General features: G+C 39.0%; 1 protein-coding gene across 2 annotated transcripts in view; it reads left to right on the plus strand.

The window, feature by feature from the left end:
* fbln1 (fibulin 1) overlaps positions 1-19,431 on the plus strand; it is a 166,622-nt gene that overhangs the window by 91,424 nt on the left and 55,767 nt on the right. For both annotated transcript variants that reach the window (XM_072552309.1, XM_072552310.1), the window contains exon 14: positions 13,604-13,727. In XM_072552309.1, the coding sequence (XP_072408410.1) occupies positions 13,604-13,727 (124 nt within the window). The remainder of the gene's footprint in view (positions 1-13,603; positions 13,728-19,431) is intronic.

The following is a 19,431-nucleotide window of genomic DNA, read 5'->3' on the forward strand; positions in this document are numbered from 1 at the left end:
AAAGTTGGCTCCCGTTCAGGAGACTGCAGCAGTTTACAGCGAGCTCCCGCCCCCATCCAAGACTGCCCCTGCCCCCAAACCCTGTTCAACACTGCCCCTGCCCCCAAACCCCGTCCAACACTGCCCAATTGTCTCCAACCCCATCCAACACTGCCCCCGCCCCCAACCCCATTCAACACTGCCCCCACTCCTGTCCCCAACCCCCATCCAACATGGGCGGGAGGTCAGTCATTTAGAGATGGTGCCTATTTAATCACTGTAAACAAAAGACACAATCACTGTTAGAAACACGTCTTTGATGTAGTCTTTCTGTTGGGATCTTGAGATCTCCTTTGGATAATCCGATTTTCAGATAATTGATATTCTATAATTGAGGTTTCTCTGTATACAGTACTGGGCTAAAGGTAAGATACTTGGTAGTGTGGATGAGCACAGAGATTAGATTAGATTAGATTAGATTACTTACAGTGTGGAAACAGGCCCTTCGGCCCAACAAGTCCACACCGACCCGCCGAAGCATATACCACCAAGACCCATACTCCTACGTTTACCCCTTCACCTAACACTATGGACAATTTAGCATGGCCAATTCACCTAACCTGCACATTTTTGGATGGTGGGAGGAAACCGGAGCACCCGGAGGAAACCCACGCAGACACGGGGAGAATGTGCAAACTTCACACAGAGAGTCACCTGAGGCGGGAATTGAACCCGGGTCTCTGGCGCTGTGAGGTAGCAGTGCTAACCACTGTACCACCGTGCCGCCGATCTTGGTGTCCATGTGCATAGATCCCTGAAAGTTGACATCCAGGTTGATAGGGTTATTAAAAAGGCATACGTTGTGTTAGCTTTTATTGATAGAGTTTTGGAACCATGAGGTCATGTTGCAACTATACAAAACTCTGGTACGGCCGCAGTTGGAGTATTATATACAGTTCTGGTCACCGCATTATAGGAAGGATGTAGAAACATTGGAAAGGGTGCAGAGGACATTTACCAGGATGTTGCCTGGTATAGAGGGCAGGTCTTATGAGGAAAGGTTGGGGGACTTGAAGGTATTTTTGATAGAAAGAAGGTTGAGAGGTGACTTAATAGAGGCATATAAAACGATCAGAGGGTTAGATAGGGTAGATAATGAGAGCCTTTTTCTTTGGATGGTGATGGCTAGCACGAGAGGATATAACTTTAAATTGAGGGGTGATAGATATAGGACAGAGGTCAGAGATAGTCTCTTTACTCAGAGAGTAGTAAGGGCATGGAATGCCCTGCCTTGAACAGTAGTAGACTCATCAACTTTAAGAGCAATTAAATGGTCATTGGATAAACACATGGATAATAATGGAATAGTGTAGCTATTGGCTTCAGATTAGTGCAACATTGAGGGATGAAGGGCCTGTACTGCACTGTAATGTTCTATGTTCTATGATCAGTGTATCAATGAATTGACTTTGAGTTCCAGAAATTGCTACTACAATTGGACATGGGAAATCTGTGCAGTGGAAAAAAATATAGGAGGAATGTAGACTGCCAATACAATGTGGTACTTTAGAGATTGCAGAGATTTGAGCGCGATCTTTGTGTCCCAGTTCATGAACCACAAAAAGCTAGTATGCAGATGCAGAAAATAGTTAGGAAAGTTAATAGAATGTTATCATTTATTGTAAGGTAAATTGAATATAAAAATAGGAAGACGATTTTTCAGTTATACAGGGCCATGGTGAGATGGTACTGTATTAGTCATCTTATTTATAGAAGGACATAAATGCATTGGAAGCAGTTCAAAGAAGATTTACCAGATTATTGACCAATTGCTTTCTGGGAAAGGTAGGACAAGTTAGATTTGTATTTTTTGGGTTTCAAAGAGTAAGGTGATCAGATTGAAACATATAGGTCTTGAGGAGTCTAGATAGGATGCATGTTAAGATGATGTTTCCTTTCATGGAAGAATCTATAAATAGGGATCATCATTTAAAAATAAAGGTTGAATCTTTAAAACAGAAATGAGACAAAATATTTTCTCACAAAGCGCCATGGGTCTTTGGGATTCTCTTCCTGAACAGGTAGTGAAATCAGAGTAATTGAATATTTTTAAGGTAGAGGCAGATATATATTTTGGTAAGCAAGAGGTATAAAATGTGAATATGGTTTTGGAATTACAATTATATCAACCATGATTTTATTTAATGGCACAGCAGACTAGAGGGGCTGTTCCTCCCTGTTTGTATGCTCATATATAACTGGTGTGTGTTACAAATTCCCATGTTTGCCACTGGGTGTTAAACTGGCCAAGTGGATGTATGAATTAAAGATGAGGTGGATCTAACTAGGACAGGCAAACCGCAATGTCAAATGACCACTCAGTAAGTGAATATGAAAATTTACTCAGGCACTTCGACAAATTAAAGCATGACATCCTGTGACTTGGGCACTTCTGAAGAACTGTGGAATGTAACAATTAGTGTGACCTCCATAACAATCTTCCCCATTGAGCTGTGTGTGTCACACATATCCATGGTAGAAATCACTCCATGTGCTGTCTGCTAAAGTAAAAAATGATAATTTCTGGTTGTAGGCAAGGGTTTAGCCACTGACATTTGGACATGGAGCATTTCAAGTACCATTCACACTACATGATGTTCCATTCCATAGAACCCCACTTCTGAGCACTTCAGATGGTCTTTCCTTCATTAAATCTGTTGATAGTTGCAGTGGTGTTGCAGATGTAAAAAAAAATTAAAACGATTGGCACAAAGATTCATGAAGTTCGAAGTGAGAAAAGTAAGTTGATATTCAATCCAGAATTATCTGTAGACTGATCAAGGAAAATTGCTTATGGCTATTTATTTGCTTTTCTCAGTGCCAAGCAATCCTGAACAGCCATTTATAATGGACATTAATTTCACTTGGTGTTGAAACAGCATTAGTAGGAAGCATCAGAATGGCAACTTACATTGTTTAAATGTAATAAACAGTCTGAATCCTGTAAGTGGGATCTTTCTTTACCCACATAAAGCTTCCTAAAAAATAAGCATCATACACAAGTGAACAGAGACTTTTATTATCCTTAATGACTCAGGCATTAGTGTGTAAGTGACATTAAGTAGAAGAAAATTAGCACCATGTTGTTGCTAAGACCATACACAGCCGAAATTGTGTGATGTGTCATTGGACCAATTATTCTACTAAGAATAATTGTTGTTGTTTGTGGTGTGAAGCATCGCCATCAGGGACTATAGAGAAAGTAGTAGCAGTTACTTCACAATAGATGCTAAATGTGTGCATTATTTCTTTTGTTGTCATTTGTTTTGAGTCAATGGGATAGTTTTTTTTAAAAACATCTAAATTCCAAATGAAACTGGGTTTAGAAAAACAAAATTGTTTGGTTATTTGAAGTAACTGGAAACCTTCTTTCAGCAAAATTCTTCTATTTCTTTTCTGCCAGAGATCTGAGCATTCTGTCACTTCTTTAAGGTGCTCCTGCCTCTATCAGTTTCTCACCAAACAGCAAGATACTAAAGTGGAGGGCTTCTCACCTGTCAGTGTGGAAAGCTTGGCAACTCAAGCCTTTCTATAAAGCTGCACAATGATGTTTCCTGACAGATGGGAGGATTTCTCTTGCAACTCTCCTAAAAGGTATACATTACATCCAAAGATGTACTTTGAAGTTGACCACTATTATGAAGTAGGAAATGAAGCAGCCAATTCCTGTACAGCAAGGTCCCACAAAACCACTGATAATGAGCAGATAATCAATTTTAGTCATATTTGTTGAGGGATAAATATTTCCCAGAGTATTAGGGAGAATACCCTTTCTTCAAAATTACATAGAATGTACAACACAAAATTAGGCTATTAAGTCAAACTGCTCCAGTTTGGAGCAGAGATTAGTGTTTATTCTATGCATGAGCTTCCTTCCACATTTCTTTATCTAACTCTGTCAGCTTAGTCTCCTATTCCTTTCTTCCTTGTATGTTTATCCAGCTTCAATTTTTTCAAAAGTATTTTCATGCTAATAGTTTCAGCCACTCATTATGGTACTGAGTTCCACATTCTAATCGCTCTCTGTATGAAGAATTTTCTTCTGAATTCTCTATTAGCTTTAATATTGACTATCTTTGTTTTTGGACTCTAATTTTGGCCACGAATAGAACAAGTTCAATCATCCTTCATGGTTATTATAACTTTTCAATTCTAGTGGCTATTTCATCTATTTCATCTATGTCCTCCCTTCAATACTGTACTGGAGAGTTATCCCAAATCTGGTACTCCAAGCTCTGGCAAGGAAATTTGGAGGTGAAAGTACAATCACGTAATCATGGCTGACTTCTCCCTAAATCTCAACTTTTTGACTAAGATTTGACAACCTTTTGTTACTGCTCCACAAAGGCTTGGTATTAATTTCTTTCTAAAGTTGTTGTAAGGTATAAATGTACCTTATTGATCATGGTAGCTATCAAATTTCAATTCATCAAAGAAGAACTCACGCTCTGATATTCTTGTGCACCTTTTCATCAGAAAACTTGTAACTATTTTATGTAGTGCTTCGGTAACTGATCTGGTGTTATTTAAATTATCTTCTGCAGCTTGTATCCTTACTTAATGATAAGGTTAGGGAAAGACAATGAGACAAAATGAACTTAAAATTGATCCTTGCAAAAGGTCTTGCCTTCAGTCTCAAACACATATTCCACTCCCTAGCCATGGGTTTCATTCACCTTCCCAATCACTATCTCTGTTTAAACCAGTCCATTTGTTTTGTGAGTCTATTTAACCCTGAGGTGAACTTCTGAAAGGTTGGTATTGTTGGCTTGGTCAACATTTATTGCCCATCCCTAATTGCACAGAGTGCAGATAACAGTCAGCTACATTGCTAAGGATTTGGAGTCACATAAGTCAGACCAGGTAAGGGTGGCAGATTCCCTTCCCTAAAGAGCTTCAGTGAACAAGATAGGATTGGTCGCCATCAGACTAACCTCTAATTCCAGTTTATATTTATATTTAACCATGTGCATTGTTGGGATCCAAACCCATGCCCCAGAAATTACCCTAAACAGAATAAGACAAAAAGGGTGCTTATTAATCTGATTAAGGCTTCTGACACCAGAAAACAGGAAGACCTGTAGAAAGTTCTGTCAAGTTTGACTGCCATGAACAGATGATCAATATATTTGTTCATTTTATGAAGGTATGCTGGGCAGCATGATACAAAATGATAAATCATTGGATGCCTTTCCTGTCACCAATGACACCAAGCAAGGCGATGTGTTGTTTCCAGCTCTGATTGCTATAAACTTCTTGGGCCTGCTTCACCACCCACTCAAAGATCTTATCACATGAGTGCAGCAATTCTGCAAAGACTCAAGGCTTGTACAAAGGTTACTGAACAGCCGCTGAATGAACTCTATCTTGGGGTGACTGCACTATTATAGCACTCACTCCAGAGGTCATCCAGAAGCTTGGTCATGGCTTTGCCCAGGCCTCAGGACAGTTACACTGAGGATGACAGATATTAATTACCCACCTCTGGCTGCATACTCCAAGATCCTACAGCTACTATCCCAACAAGACACCACTCCATTCAGGACAGAAGTACTGCTATCTTTGGAGTATACTCTCTATAACACTACACTGAATAAAGAAATCAATCCTCTCTTAGCAAAACAAGCTCAGTGTTTGGCTGGCTCATTCAGACTTTGGAAAGAACATAGAAGTGTCTGGTTCTTAAATCATTTTGTTATGGGTGTGAGAGTTAGACAAATTACCAACATCATATAAAGTAGCTAGAAACATTCCATCATTATTATCTGTGATTTTTTTTGCAACATCAGAAAACAGGACAAAACTCCCAGCGTCATGGTTCTTGTAAAGTGCTGCATACCTAGGATCATAAGAGCTCAGCTTTGCTGGGTTGATCATGCAGTGCTTATGCAGGATTTAAATTCAGAAGAATATCCAAATCTTAGTTATAAAGACAAACTGAAAACTGACCTCAGAGCTAGCAATCTAGGTCACAGCTTAAGGAACAAAACAACCTCGGACAGACCCAAATGGAGAAGACTCTGCCATCAATGATTTTTGACATTTGAGAAGAATAGTCATTTGCCTTCAAGACAATTGAGCATGTCACAAAAACAATGCCTCCATCCAACATTGATTTCATATGTAGTATTTGAAATTGCTTATACAAATCAAGATCTAATGCCTAATGTCACACTTGAGTTGACAATAACATAGGCTGGTCTTTTTAATGCTGATAAGTCATCTCTCAAAGTGATGGGAGAATATTTGATCTCCTTCAGAACATTACATTCCTTCAATTCTTGCCTCTTTTTATCTTTCACCACAGTAATAGTGACACTACCTTAACCATCTCTTCTGCATCTCAATTGATACGAAAGTATTTCCTCAAATCGTAGGTTACATTCTTTGTGGCTCTTAATAAATTCCAACTTAGCTGAGACATTCTTTTTAGATTGCTTTCTTTTTTATTTGTATCCAGTGATAACATCATATCTCCCCATCCTAATTTCCCCGTGTACATGTGCTCTCACCCTTAGTTGACTTCAGTCTCAGCTGGTAGTTTGGCATGGCATAGACCAAAGATGGGCCCATGACCACTCTCATTATGATGGTGCAATCAGATAAAAGATGAATGTACTGCCATCCCAGCTCCAAATTGGAAATTCAACTTTCAATCTGAAATATTTGGATAGGTCTTGATTCCAACACACAAGGGCTGTAACCGGGCCTCCCTGCTGCTGGTCCACTCCCCAGCAGCCCCCAATTCCTTTGCTCCATGTAGTTTTACTTCATAATTGATAATAACAGCAACAGTAAAGATATTTATTGTGCAAAAGTAATTCAAAGTAGTCAGGAATTGTCCCTAAGTTGGGTCTTCACCAAATTGAACCGATCTGCAATTTGATTGGTCCATCAAATTCCATGTCATAAACATTTTAAAGTGATTCTGATTTGTCAATGCATTTCAAATCTTTGAATCTCCTGTTTTAAAAGCACAGGTGTCCTGTGAATAAAATAGCTTGCATTTGATATACTGCAGCAAAAGAATGCAGTAGTAAATAAAGTTGTGTTCCAAATGAAGTTGATATGCTTAAAGACTTGATATTTTTGTTTCAAACTAGGTGTAAACCTTTTCTTGAGTTGTTTAAAGATTAAAACACATTGCAAGAGAGTGCAGGTATCAACACTTCGGTACTATGGATCCTGCAGATGACAGCCTCGATTCACCCTGATAAGCTGTGAGCTTGATGTCATGGTCTGTGTCCTACATCACTGACCCATGTTTTCCAGATCAGTGCACTCACCCTTTTGAAGTTTTGAAGTCCGGGCCCACACAGAGTTGCTCTGATGAAAGGATGAAAAACTGCACTTCAGATGTATAGGTGCCTTTCATTCCTTGTAAAACCCTAGTAGTCTGTTGACAAACAAGTGTATGTTCTTCATATGAAGTTCAAGATCTGAATGAAATGTGATGCATTCTCTCAAGTTGCCATTCATTTTCAGTGGTTATGTTGCAGGAGCAAAGTTGAATAATAAATGATTCTGTTGCATTTGCAGATTTTTAGAAGCTCTGCAATCTTGATTTCCTGTTTGGAATGTACTTTCATTAGGCCAGAATTTCTGCCTGCTATTGAAATACTTCCTCATCTCCAGGCCAAATTTCTAGCCCTGGGTCATTAATATTCCGGAGACAAGCTCCTTGATGTCAATTGGGAATTCTGCCAGAACTAAGATTATATTAGGTTAAGATTAAATTCCCTACATTGTGGAAACAGGCCCTTCGGCCCAACAAGTCCACACAGACCCTCCGAAGACCAGCACACCCAGACACATTCCCCTACATTTACTCCTAATGCTATGCACAATTCAGCATGGCCAATTCACCTGACCTGCACATCTTTGGACTGTGGGAGGAAACCGGAGCACCCGGAGGAAACCCACGCAGACACAGGGAGAACGTACAAACTCCACACAGACAGTTGTCTGAGGTGGGAATTGAACGCGGGTGTCTGGTGCTGCAAGGCAACAATTCTAACCACTAAGCTACCGTGTGAGATGGTTGATGCTTGTCCCAAACCTCCCAAAAACCTGCATGATACAGGAAATCTGTAGTCCTGGAATTGATAGAAAGATAAGTAAAGTTCCATCAAACCACTCAACCGCACTTCCCACCACCCCCCCACCCCCATTTTCTTCTGTCATTGGAAATCTGTGCATGGCTACACTTAGTTGTAGCATACACCCCCACTGCTACAACTAGTGCTTCTGAAAATAACAGACGGTCCCTGCATCAAAAGTTCTGTTGACGGAATTATGACAAATATATCCTTTAACTTAACTAATGGATAAATATATTTCACATGGTTAGGTCCACCACGTGGAGGGCAGGGTTTGTGGTGGAGGTACAGGGACCTTAGCAGAGATCCATGCTCCAGTCCTTTTCTCCTTTAAACTCAAGAAATATAGTAGGAACGGATTGGAAAATCCAGCCAAGAATATACAAATTTTCCTATTAAACATACTAATGTTACTTATTAATTCCAGTTGCTTTGAAACTAAAGCAAAAACAATTAATTTATGTTCCAAGAAAATATTTGTATTTAAGTTGTCAACTGCATGTGCAGAAAAAACATAAAAACAAATGAATTGTTGTATTATAAATAATTACAATGCTGACCATTCAATGAGAAACTTCCAAGATTTAAGTTTCTTTCTTGATTAACATCGTATTCACCTCATTGTTCGGTGTTAAAAGGCTCATAACAGGAAGACTAAAAAGTCTAATGGTAAACCAATGAACTTTACTTATTCAAGCTAGCATAGGAATTTGACTCTGCTATGATCTTTACAATAATTCTCAAATTTCTGAAGTGTGATATTCAACTGAAAATGTTTAAGAATCCTTTGAAACTTCAGCATCTGTCATACAGCCTCTAATAAACTGAATTCCTAGTGCAAGAGAGATCTTCTGTTTATACTAATAAACAGTATTGTGCTGCAGAGCTGTGTACTGACTTACAACAGTACGTTGAGCACAGCTGCCCTGGTTTTACACTTCAACACTGATGGGCCAAGACCAGAATTAAAGGAAAGGTAGCTTTACAAGTTATCTATTTATACCTCTTGGCCCTGAACTTCTAGCGGTGGTCTGATGTGCTCCAATCAATTCCCTGCCAGAAAATTGGTATCCATATATGCCAGAGTGAGAAAGGATGTGGCTCACCCAATAGGATGAGATATAATGATCTTCAGAAGGGTACTACTGGCGAGGGCACAGATGGGAATGCTGCATGGATTCCTGGAGAGTTGGTAATCCTTTAACATGTTATCACTTTTTCGAAGGACCAGCACCCAAAGACTTCACAGTTCACAGGAAAGCACTGGGAAGAATCAGTTGAGTCAAAAACTTTGAGTAAAGTCTCACACTGCCCATGGGTTTCTCTGAATTTCAATCTTTGTCATGTCTTTGAACAAGATTTTTTTTCCAGTAACTAGTGGTGTGCCACAAGGATCTGTTTTGGGACCACTGCTGTTTGTAATTTTTATAAATGACTTAGACGCAGGCATAGGTGGATGAATTAGTAAATTTTCAGATGACACAAAAGTCGGTGGGGTAGTAGACAATTTGGAAGAATGTTACAGGTTGCAGCGGGACTTTGATAAACTGCAGAATTTGGCTGAGAGGTGGAAAATGGAGTTCAATGCAGCTAAATGTGAGGTGATGCACTTTGGAAAGAATAACAGGAAGGCAGAGTACTGGGTCAATGGAAAGATTCTTGGTAGTGTGGATGTGCAGAGGGATCTTGGAGTCCATATACATAGATCCCTGAAAGTTGCCACCCAGGTTGATAGTGCTATGAGGGAGACATACGGTGTGTTAGGTTTCATTGGTAGGGGAAATTGAGTTCCGAAGCCCCAATATCATGCTGCAACTATACAAAAAGCTAGTGTGGCCACACTTGGAATATTGTGTACAGTTCTGGTCCCCATATTTCAGGAAGGATGTGGAAGCTTGGAAAAGGTGCAGAGAAGATTTACCAGGATGTTGCCTGATCTGGAGGGAAGGTCTTATGAGGAAAGGCTGAGAGACTTGGGTCTGTTCCCATTTGAAAGAAGAAGGATAAGAGGGGATTTGATAGAGACTTACAAGATGATCAGAGGATTAGATAGGGTAGGAGTGAAAGTCTTTTTCTTAGAATGATGACATCAGCTTGTACGAGGGGGTATAACTACAAATTGAGGGGTGATAGATTTAAGATAGATGTCAGAGGCAGGTTCTTTATTTAGAGAGGGGTAAGGGTGTGGAATGCCCTACCTGCCAATGTAGTTAACTCAGCCACATTAGGGAGATTTAAACAATCCTTGTATATGCACATGGATGATGATGGGATATTGTCGGGGGATAAGCTGAGAATAGTTCACAGGTCGGCATAACATCGAGGGCCGAAGGGCCTGCTCTGTGCTGTATTGTTCTATGTTCTAAAGAACAAAGAACAAAGAAAATTTACAGCTCAGGAACAGGCCCTTCAGCCCTCCAAGCCTGAGCCGATCCAAATTCACTGTCTAAACCTGTCGCCCAATTCCTAAGCATCTGTATCCCTCTGCTCCCCACCTACTCATGCATATGTCCAGATGCATCTTAAATGAATCTACCGTGCCTGCCCCTACTACCTCTGCTGCGTTCTAGGCACCTACTGCCCTCTGTGTAAAGTATATGCTGTGTGTATCCCCCTTAAACTTTTCATCTTTCACCTTGAAAGCGTGACCTCTTGTTATTGAATCCTTCACCTTGGGAAAAAGCTTATCTCTATCTACCCTGTCACCCTTCATGATTTTGTGGACCTCAATCTCCTTTTTTCTAATGAAAATAAACCTAACCTACTCAACCTCTCTTCATAGCTAGCACCTTATATTACAGGCAACATCCTCGTAAACCTTCTCTGCACCCTCTCCAAAATGTCTACATCCTTTTGGTAATGTGGCGACCAGAATTGTACACAGTATTCTAAATGCGGACAAACCAATGTCATGTACAATTTTAACATGATCTACCAACTCTTATACTCAATACCCTGTCCGATGAAGGCAAGCATACCATATGCCTTCTTGACTACTCTCTCCACCTGTGCAACAACTTTCAGGGTATAATGGACCTGCACTCCCATATCTCTCTGCTCATCAACTTTTCCCAAGACTGTTTACTGTATAATTCGCTCTTGAATTGGACTTCCCAAAACCATCACCTCACATTTGCCTGAATTGACCTCCATCTGCCACTTCTCTGCCCAACTCTTCAGTCTACCTATATTCTCCTGTATTCTTTGACAGTCCCCTATGCTTTCTGCTACTCCACCAATCTTTGTGTCATCTGCAAACTTGCTGATCATACCAACAGTGCCCTCTTGCAGATCATTTATGTATATCACAAATATCCCAATCACTAATCCCTGTGGAACACCACTGATCACCTTTCTCCATTTCGAGAAACTCCCTTCAACTACTACTCTCCTGTTGCTCAACCAGTTCTTTATCCACATAGCTAGAACACCCTGTACTCCATGTGACTTCACTTTCTCTATTAGTTTACCATGGGGAATCAAATCAAATACAGCTTGTGAGCTGAACTATAATGGCTCTTCGGACTTCACTTTCTACTCAAGGCTTCTTCCAAGCCCTGACTGCCTGGAGACAGCTAACAATTGTACCTTTGCTCCCGAAAGCAACTTCCTTCTACTTCTAGGTCTATGTTTGGCCAGCAACCTGAAAACCAAGCCTTTACCAGGATGCTACCTGGACTGGAGGAATCCTGATGCAGGGCTCCTGCCTGAAACGTCAATTTTCCTGCTTCTCGGATGCTGCCTGACCTGCTGTGTTTTTCCAGCACCACTCTAATCTTGACTATTGAGATTATAACAATCCCAACCATTGAGGAGCCAAGCTCAAAGGCTTTGGCAAAGGGGAAGGCAACTTGGGGTGACATTGACATATTGTGTGTTATTTCTACCAGTAGTATGTCAGTGTTCCTTTAACAGACATGCTTGTGGTATAATCACTGTACCATAACATGTGACCTTTTGGTATGATGGCCTCAGATCCCACCTTAACTCACACCAAGTGAAACATGACATGCTGAAGGAGGTGCATTACTCTTTTGAAGTTCTTGATTGTTTTTTCCTTCGTCTTTCCCATTGTTCAAAAATCATTAATAATGTCAACACTTTTGAAGGCTTTACCACTATGAGTTATTCCCACATTGAACAATGACAAGATGTTATACTACACTAAGTGTTAGAAAAAGAGTAGCACTCTTTCAGACAGAGTTTTAACATGGAATAGCACTAAGGATGGGCAATTTCTTTGGCTTCATTGTTGTGATTGCAGTTACAATGACAGGCAATCAGACAGGTGATGATGTAAAGAGGTAATATATTTACAAATGTGACCTTCTATTTCTAATGAAGATTCATTCAAACCACTGGTGTGCCTTAGAAGCTTTTCTTTTTCATTTCCCTCCCTCTATGTGCACTGTGAAGTGCTGTTCCTAGCTGGCCACAATTGACCAGGTGTAGAACTGCCTTTAAACATGGCACTAGTGATGTGAATCCTGGAAGGTCTCAGCAACAATGAGTATTTCTGCTGATGATGAGCACATAATAGATTGAATGTGGCACTGTGGAGACATAGTGCATATATAATAAGATGAACAGTAGAACACTGTATGAGATAACTCATTGGAATTCACAAAGAAAAGCCTTCTGTAGTACTGCAGGCTGAATCTTCCAGAAATTGGGTGAATTTCACAGAGTGTTTCTCTCCGCAAGGCCTACAAGGTTTCTCACACAATCTTCCTAAACTTGCACCATTATCTAACCACCACATCCCCAGGGTATCACACCCATCGTATTTTCCCACTCTCTACAGGCAGAAGTGGTCACTACTACCAAGATATCGAAGGATCATTGATCCTGGACAGACTTGACGGGCTTAAGGGCCTCTTTCATACTGTATGATTCTAAGGTTCACTTTTGAAGTCCAGCCACCCACCTGGTAAAGCATTTGCATTCCAGAATTGCCCTTCATTGTGTACATAGTGGGAGAACAACCACAAACTAACACTTCTCAGGGCACATATGTGGTATTGCCAACATTTCATTGCATGTGCAAGTGCATTTTTGCATCTTCTGCTGTTTCTTCAGAAATCCTTCATTTACTTGTCAATATCGCTATATGATTTATCAGTGTGGGCCTCAAGAATCTGAAGAACATGCAATCAATTTAATCCCCTGTGCACAGCTCCATAAGCTTTGTGCAAGTAACAGAGAAATGGAAATGAGTGAATTTAATTGGTAAAACCCAAGCCCAGCAAGCATTAAATGTTGCTTCTGCTCTGGAGTATTCAGAATTTACTGGAATTTTTACTGTTTATTAGTTTTTCTATGCATGGAAGATATTATGGGAAAATGGTGAGTCCCTTCATACATTGAGGTTCAGCATTGTACTTTCTGTAAGAGGATCTAAGCTCAATGCAAAAATAGCAAGAGTATAGAGTCCTGTATAATTATTCCTGCTTTATTTTTGACAGATATCAATGAATGTATCACAGGGAGGCATAATTGCTCTGGCACCGAGACCTGTTTCAATGTTCAGGGCAGCTTCCGTTGCCTGACCTTTGAGTGCCCAGAGAACTATCAAAAGTCGAGAGATGTGTAAGTAAAAGAATTTTTATGGAAACTATCAGCTCATTTACACTGGATTTTTTAAAATGTATTTTCAGGTGTAGGCTGCATGTTTTGTTCTCAGATGACATGGCTTTTCTGTTTCAGTGCTTTAGACCAGCACTCAACTTAGTTCTGACTATAAGCAAAATGGTATGGTTGAAACTAATAATGATCAAATGTAAAATAAATTATAATTTTCGTTCTGTTAACCATTAAAGAAACAAAGTATGATCTACAGCAAATTATAAATATTTTATTTTTAGGCCTCTGTCCTCCGTTATTCTTGTTGCATTTGTTGTTCGACATCAAGTACAAAAGAAATGAATGTGAATTTGATTTCTGGTCTAATTCTGTGCTTAACATCTTAGGTTATTAATTGCATTCTCAATCTTGAAGTGTTTTCTGTGAAGCAAATACCATTTCCCCTTTGGTTCTGCCCTGTGCAGTGTTGAATCCATTTGAACCAGCTCACATGAGCCTGAACATTTATGGGCTGCAATTCATAGGTTCTGTCTACTATGAATCACTGCTGCTAACTCTACTAGTGAATACTTTTCGGAGAAAATTCTTTCTTAGGATGTGAGCATTGCGGCAAGGCCAGAATTTGTGTCCTATCCCTAGTCACCTTTCAACTGAGTAGTTGCTAGACCATTTCAGACAACTATTAACCACGTTACTATAGGTCTAGAATCACATGTAAGTTTGACCAGGTAAGGACTAGGTACCCCAGAGGCAAAATCAATAAAACTGGTAAGTGAGAATGTACTGGTCTGACTCACTTTGTGTACTTCATAACAGACATTCCACATGTTCAATCCCACGTATTAATGTTTTTCCTAATTTAAGTAATACAAATGGTATTTGTGCGCCACAGTGTTGGAGTGATGATATAAGACAGACATTTTAATTTTTTGACATGTCTAACAGAACTATCCCAATCTGAATGGAAGGGGTTTGATTAGCTTAGACAGCTAGAGTGTAGATCAGATTAACACCCTAAACATAGGGTTCGATCACTGCTACTAGGAAACTCAGTGGCTGTCTCTTTGCTCTATCTGTAGTCAAAAATCAGGACACTTTACCATTGTTTCGGAAATTATCAATAAGGAATTGTCTTTGTCAGAGGATCCAAGCTGACATTTCTGTTTGTAATGGAATTGGCAGATAACAGATTTGACCTCTGCTAATAATGTAGCACCACCTTAAGATATGTTGAGTGGTGAAGCTTATCAGAAGTTCAGCCCCTGGCTTTTTAACATAATAGCAATACTAAAATTTATTCAGTTTACCTTACTAACTTGCCTATAACTTTTTAAAATTGTTTCTTTAAGTACCTTTATTAATCAGCATACTTGAAAACATCAGCCTGCATCAAAAATAAATGCTTAAAGTAAATATTTTGCTGAGATCTATCACACTGTTAGCTTTTGAAGTATGACAAGAGTCTGACTATTTAGAAAACTCAATATTAGATAATGGGAAGATTCTATCAGTATATACCAGGTTTATGATTTAAATCCATTTTATGTTCTTTTGTCATCATTCTAAATTATTGTAAAATTTTTATATTTTTATTATAGAATGAATGTTTAGGTAAAATTTCATGTTATTAACTCTTTCCCTCAGAGATGCAATATGGGGTAGATTTTGTCATTACCATTTGGATATTTATATCATGGAGCTGTTTGTCCACTCTACAAAAGAACCATCCTAATTTAAATTCTGTTAAAATTGAACAGTTTGGATTGCCACACATTGTGATAAAATTACTCTCATATCTTAGAGGCAATCTTAGAATATAAACATTGGATGGTGATGTTACAACAGAAAGGCTGACAGAGTTTCAGTATGTTCTGGTCCAGATGTTTCTCCTGGATCAGCAACACCCAAACAAGGACTCTACAAACCTGCCCCAGGAAAAAGTGCCACAGAAAGTGTCACAAGGGTTGCATTGTATCTTTATGGAAGGAACTGGAGCAGAGATTGTTAGCTGCAGTGCAGATATAGGCTGGGTGTGATGCCTGCCTCTCTGCACTTATGTTATTCTGCAAATAAATTTCAAAAGAATGAAACCAAAACATCCCTCATCCCTCAGACTTCAAATCCCCTACACCCTACATACTCTCCAAATCCCATCCCAGCCAATCCCACAAAGCTTTGTAACAACATGTCACAAAATGCCTCTTTACCTAACTATATACTACCATGCCATGTATGGTCCTCTCCATATTCCTATGTCCCCTCTTAACTCCCTTGCCCCCTAACCATCCCCCATATACTCTCATTCACATAATGCCAACCAATTCCTCAATACCTCCTTTAAAATCCCAATACTAAGTAAGTGCCAACATGCCAACCCATGTCCCTCAATCATCACATTTCATCCTTCCCTCTCCATGCCAACTCACCTACTATTCACAATGGGCAAATGTCAGGGAGCTTGCTGAAAATAAATAAACGTATCTGTCTTTTGATGATTCCACTAGTGTAAGAAGAGTCTTTAACAAAAAAAATGAATTAAATACATTGAGATCCCTTCAACTAATGTCTTATGAAAACCAACATTTTGCTTAAGATTTCTAAGCAGTTGGATCTGTCCATCAAAACACTCACTCGAAAGATACCCAACTGTGAAAATGATGGAAAATCAGTCATGCAGCACAAATCCTATAATTTTTTTCTTTATTCTTCCATGAGATGTGGATGTTGCTGGCAAGAACAGGATTTGTGGCCCTTTCCTAAATGTCCTTGAAATGAATGACTTGTCAATAGACGTACTAAAATACCTCACACCATCTTTCTGTAACACCATGTACTTTTGGAAGTTCTATGAAAGCTTTGGAAGTTCTTCAACAACTTGACAGTCATAATGCATCTATCCACTTTTTAGGCACAGATATATCCATTTTTAATGATCTCAAAGATTATATTACATCTCCTAAAGGGTGTGTTAGATTGCCAAAGTGCAACTTACCTCACCAAAACATTCCTGGGACTTGATCTAAAGGGGTGCTTTGCCTCTCCAAAATGCTGTTTAAATTAGTTCACAAGGACCAGATCTTGTCTTACCTGGTCTAATCCACACATTTTGCTTCAGAAAACTGCCTCACCAAAATCACACAGGAGTGGAAGCAGCTGAGGATTTAAATAGTCATCGGCTTCTGTAAACTGTGTGTGCACAAACACTGAGCCAGCTCCATTCCTGCCCCCCATGAAAATTTGAAGTGCCTGTTTGTTAGTGATATATGAGCACTTCAGCTACATTTGTTATGACAGGGTCTCTAATGTGCAAGTCTGTGCCTCTGTTTCTTTATTAAATTTTAGATCTCCTCCACAAAAATGAGCTGAATTTTGAAAACCTTTTCAGTAAATACAAACTGCTGATTGGACATCCTTGGTGTCTGTTGTTTTTGAAAAGGCTGCTCACCATTACGTTCTCAAAGACAATTATAAATGTATAACAAATGCTGGCCTAGCCAGTGACACCCACCTCCCAATGAATGAATATTTTTAAAAGTGTTAGCATCTTGTAGCAGTAAAAACTGCTTGCCACTGGAATTTAGGAATGGTATATTGATTTTGGAAAGGAGTGTAGTTTTGCTTAAAATGTTAAAATTAGATTCAGTTTGGAATGAAATCGTTATGCACACCTTCACTGGTTAGGAAATCTGGAACTTATTTCTCATATGCTTTGGATGCTGAATCAATTGCAATTTTCAAGACTAAAAGCAGTAGGCGATTATTGAGCAAGAGTATCAAGAAATGGTGAATACCTCAGCATGGAGCTGAGAATATATATCAGCCATGATTTGATTGAATGGTGGAACAGGTTGAGGAGTTGAATGTGCAACTTCAGTTCCTATATACCTATCATACTTCAGAGGTGTCACATTTTAGTATTGATGAAAAGGGGTTTATCAAAATTTGGGAGAGGACAGGCCCAATAACACTCTACCGAACAGTTTAACATCACAGATCCCAGCCTACACTATGGGAATCTGCTGGTTGAAAGAAAATGGAACTGTGGCACTGACATCTTGAGTGTGACACTTGCTTCTTTTATATGGTCACAATGGCTCCACATGATTATGACCAATACAAACAGTTCAAAATTATGGACTTGATCAAAAACTCTAAATTTGCACCATGTCAAGGATGCGGAGCACATGAATAAAAGAGGTAGAGTGAATAATTTCTTTCTTGGTGAGTTTTATACAAAACCTTGACCTACTTTACACATATTAGTTCTTTAATTTGAATATTCTTTAATTTCATGCCTTCTCATTTAAATTGTTGGAATGGATACAACTGTTTTCAATCATAAAATAACTTTATGCTTGGCTAGGTAAGAGTTAAAACATTATTTTAAATTGAATTTATGATTTGTTGTACCTTAACTGATGTCTTGGTTCTCATTTTCCAATTGGAGAAGATGTTTCTTCCTTATCACATCCTCTTATCATTATCAAGTAGTAAGGCATATTAAAATCACTATATCTATTGCAAAACAATTACATTATTCTTTTCCTGTTACATTTTTAAGCATGCATTTTTAAATTCCAGTCTGTTGAATGCCTGAAGCTTACAATTAATTATTATAGAGAGTTAATATTTCTTGGATTGGTGACAAGAGGGGTTAAAAACAAACAAATGAAAGAGGTCAGGGCAACCTATTTGATTGTGAACTCTGCAATTACTGCATTGATGAGCAGCTAACAGGAGAAGGTGAGCAGTCTAATTTTAGTTCGGTTCCTCCTCCAGGGTCAGTGAAGCTATATATTGTGAATTTAAAATGGCACTGGGGTTTGAATCCAGAGCATCTAACTGGGATGCAGATATTCCTGATTTATTTGACTGTCACAGATATGACTGACATTATGTACCATCATTTTTAAAAGTTAAAAATCACACAACACCAGGTTATAGTCCAACAGGTTTAATTGGAAGCACACATATATTTTGTGGGGTGAATTTGTACTTTCAGGGTTACATTGTACTTTGCTCAAAAACTGCATGCATTCATGTAGAACTCTGACTCAAAACTGCATGAATTTATGTAAAACTCTGTTATCTCACTTTTTAGATTAGAATCAATCTAAACATCATAGCATCGACAGAGAACACAGGGGGCCAACACCTTCAACATATTGTCTAGATATCACCATTGTTAACAGCTAACCCGAGAATGCAACTTTTTAAAAAAAAAGTTTTGTGATTTATACATGAAAGAAGTGAAACTATCACTGTATTCTAACAGATGAAAAGCTTAACAGACAATCAATTTTTCAATGTATAATTTCAGTTACATCACACTGTAAATTTTTACTGCAAATTACGTGTGTTAGGATTGAGCCCTCCACGACCACCTGATGAAGGAGCGTCGCTCCGAAAGCTAGTGTGCTTCCAATTAAACCTGTTGGACTATAACCTGGTGTTGTGTGATTTTTAACTTTGTACACCCCAGTCCAACACCGGCATCTCCAAATCATTTTTCAAAGGAAGTCTGTCCTATCCTTTGCACATGAAAGATCAGAATTTAGATCTAGGTAATTAAGACTGATTTCATTGCACACTTCCTGAAAACCCACTACACATTTTCCAATTGCAGTAAATACTTCCTTAAATGAGTTGTACCCTACCCTCAGCCAATCTTCCAGGCAAAGTCTTTCAACTCTTTATCACTCTATGCCTA

The sequence above is a fragment of the Chiloscyllium punctatum genome, chromosome 32 (genome assembly GCF_047496795.1).
Source record: "Chiloscyllium punctatum isolate Juve2018m chromosome 32, sChiPun1.3, whole genome shotgun sequence".
Taxonomy (NCBI): Eukaryota; Metazoa; Chordata; class Chondrichthyes; order Orectolobiformes; family Hemiscylliidae; genus Chiloscyllium; species Chiloscyllium punctatum.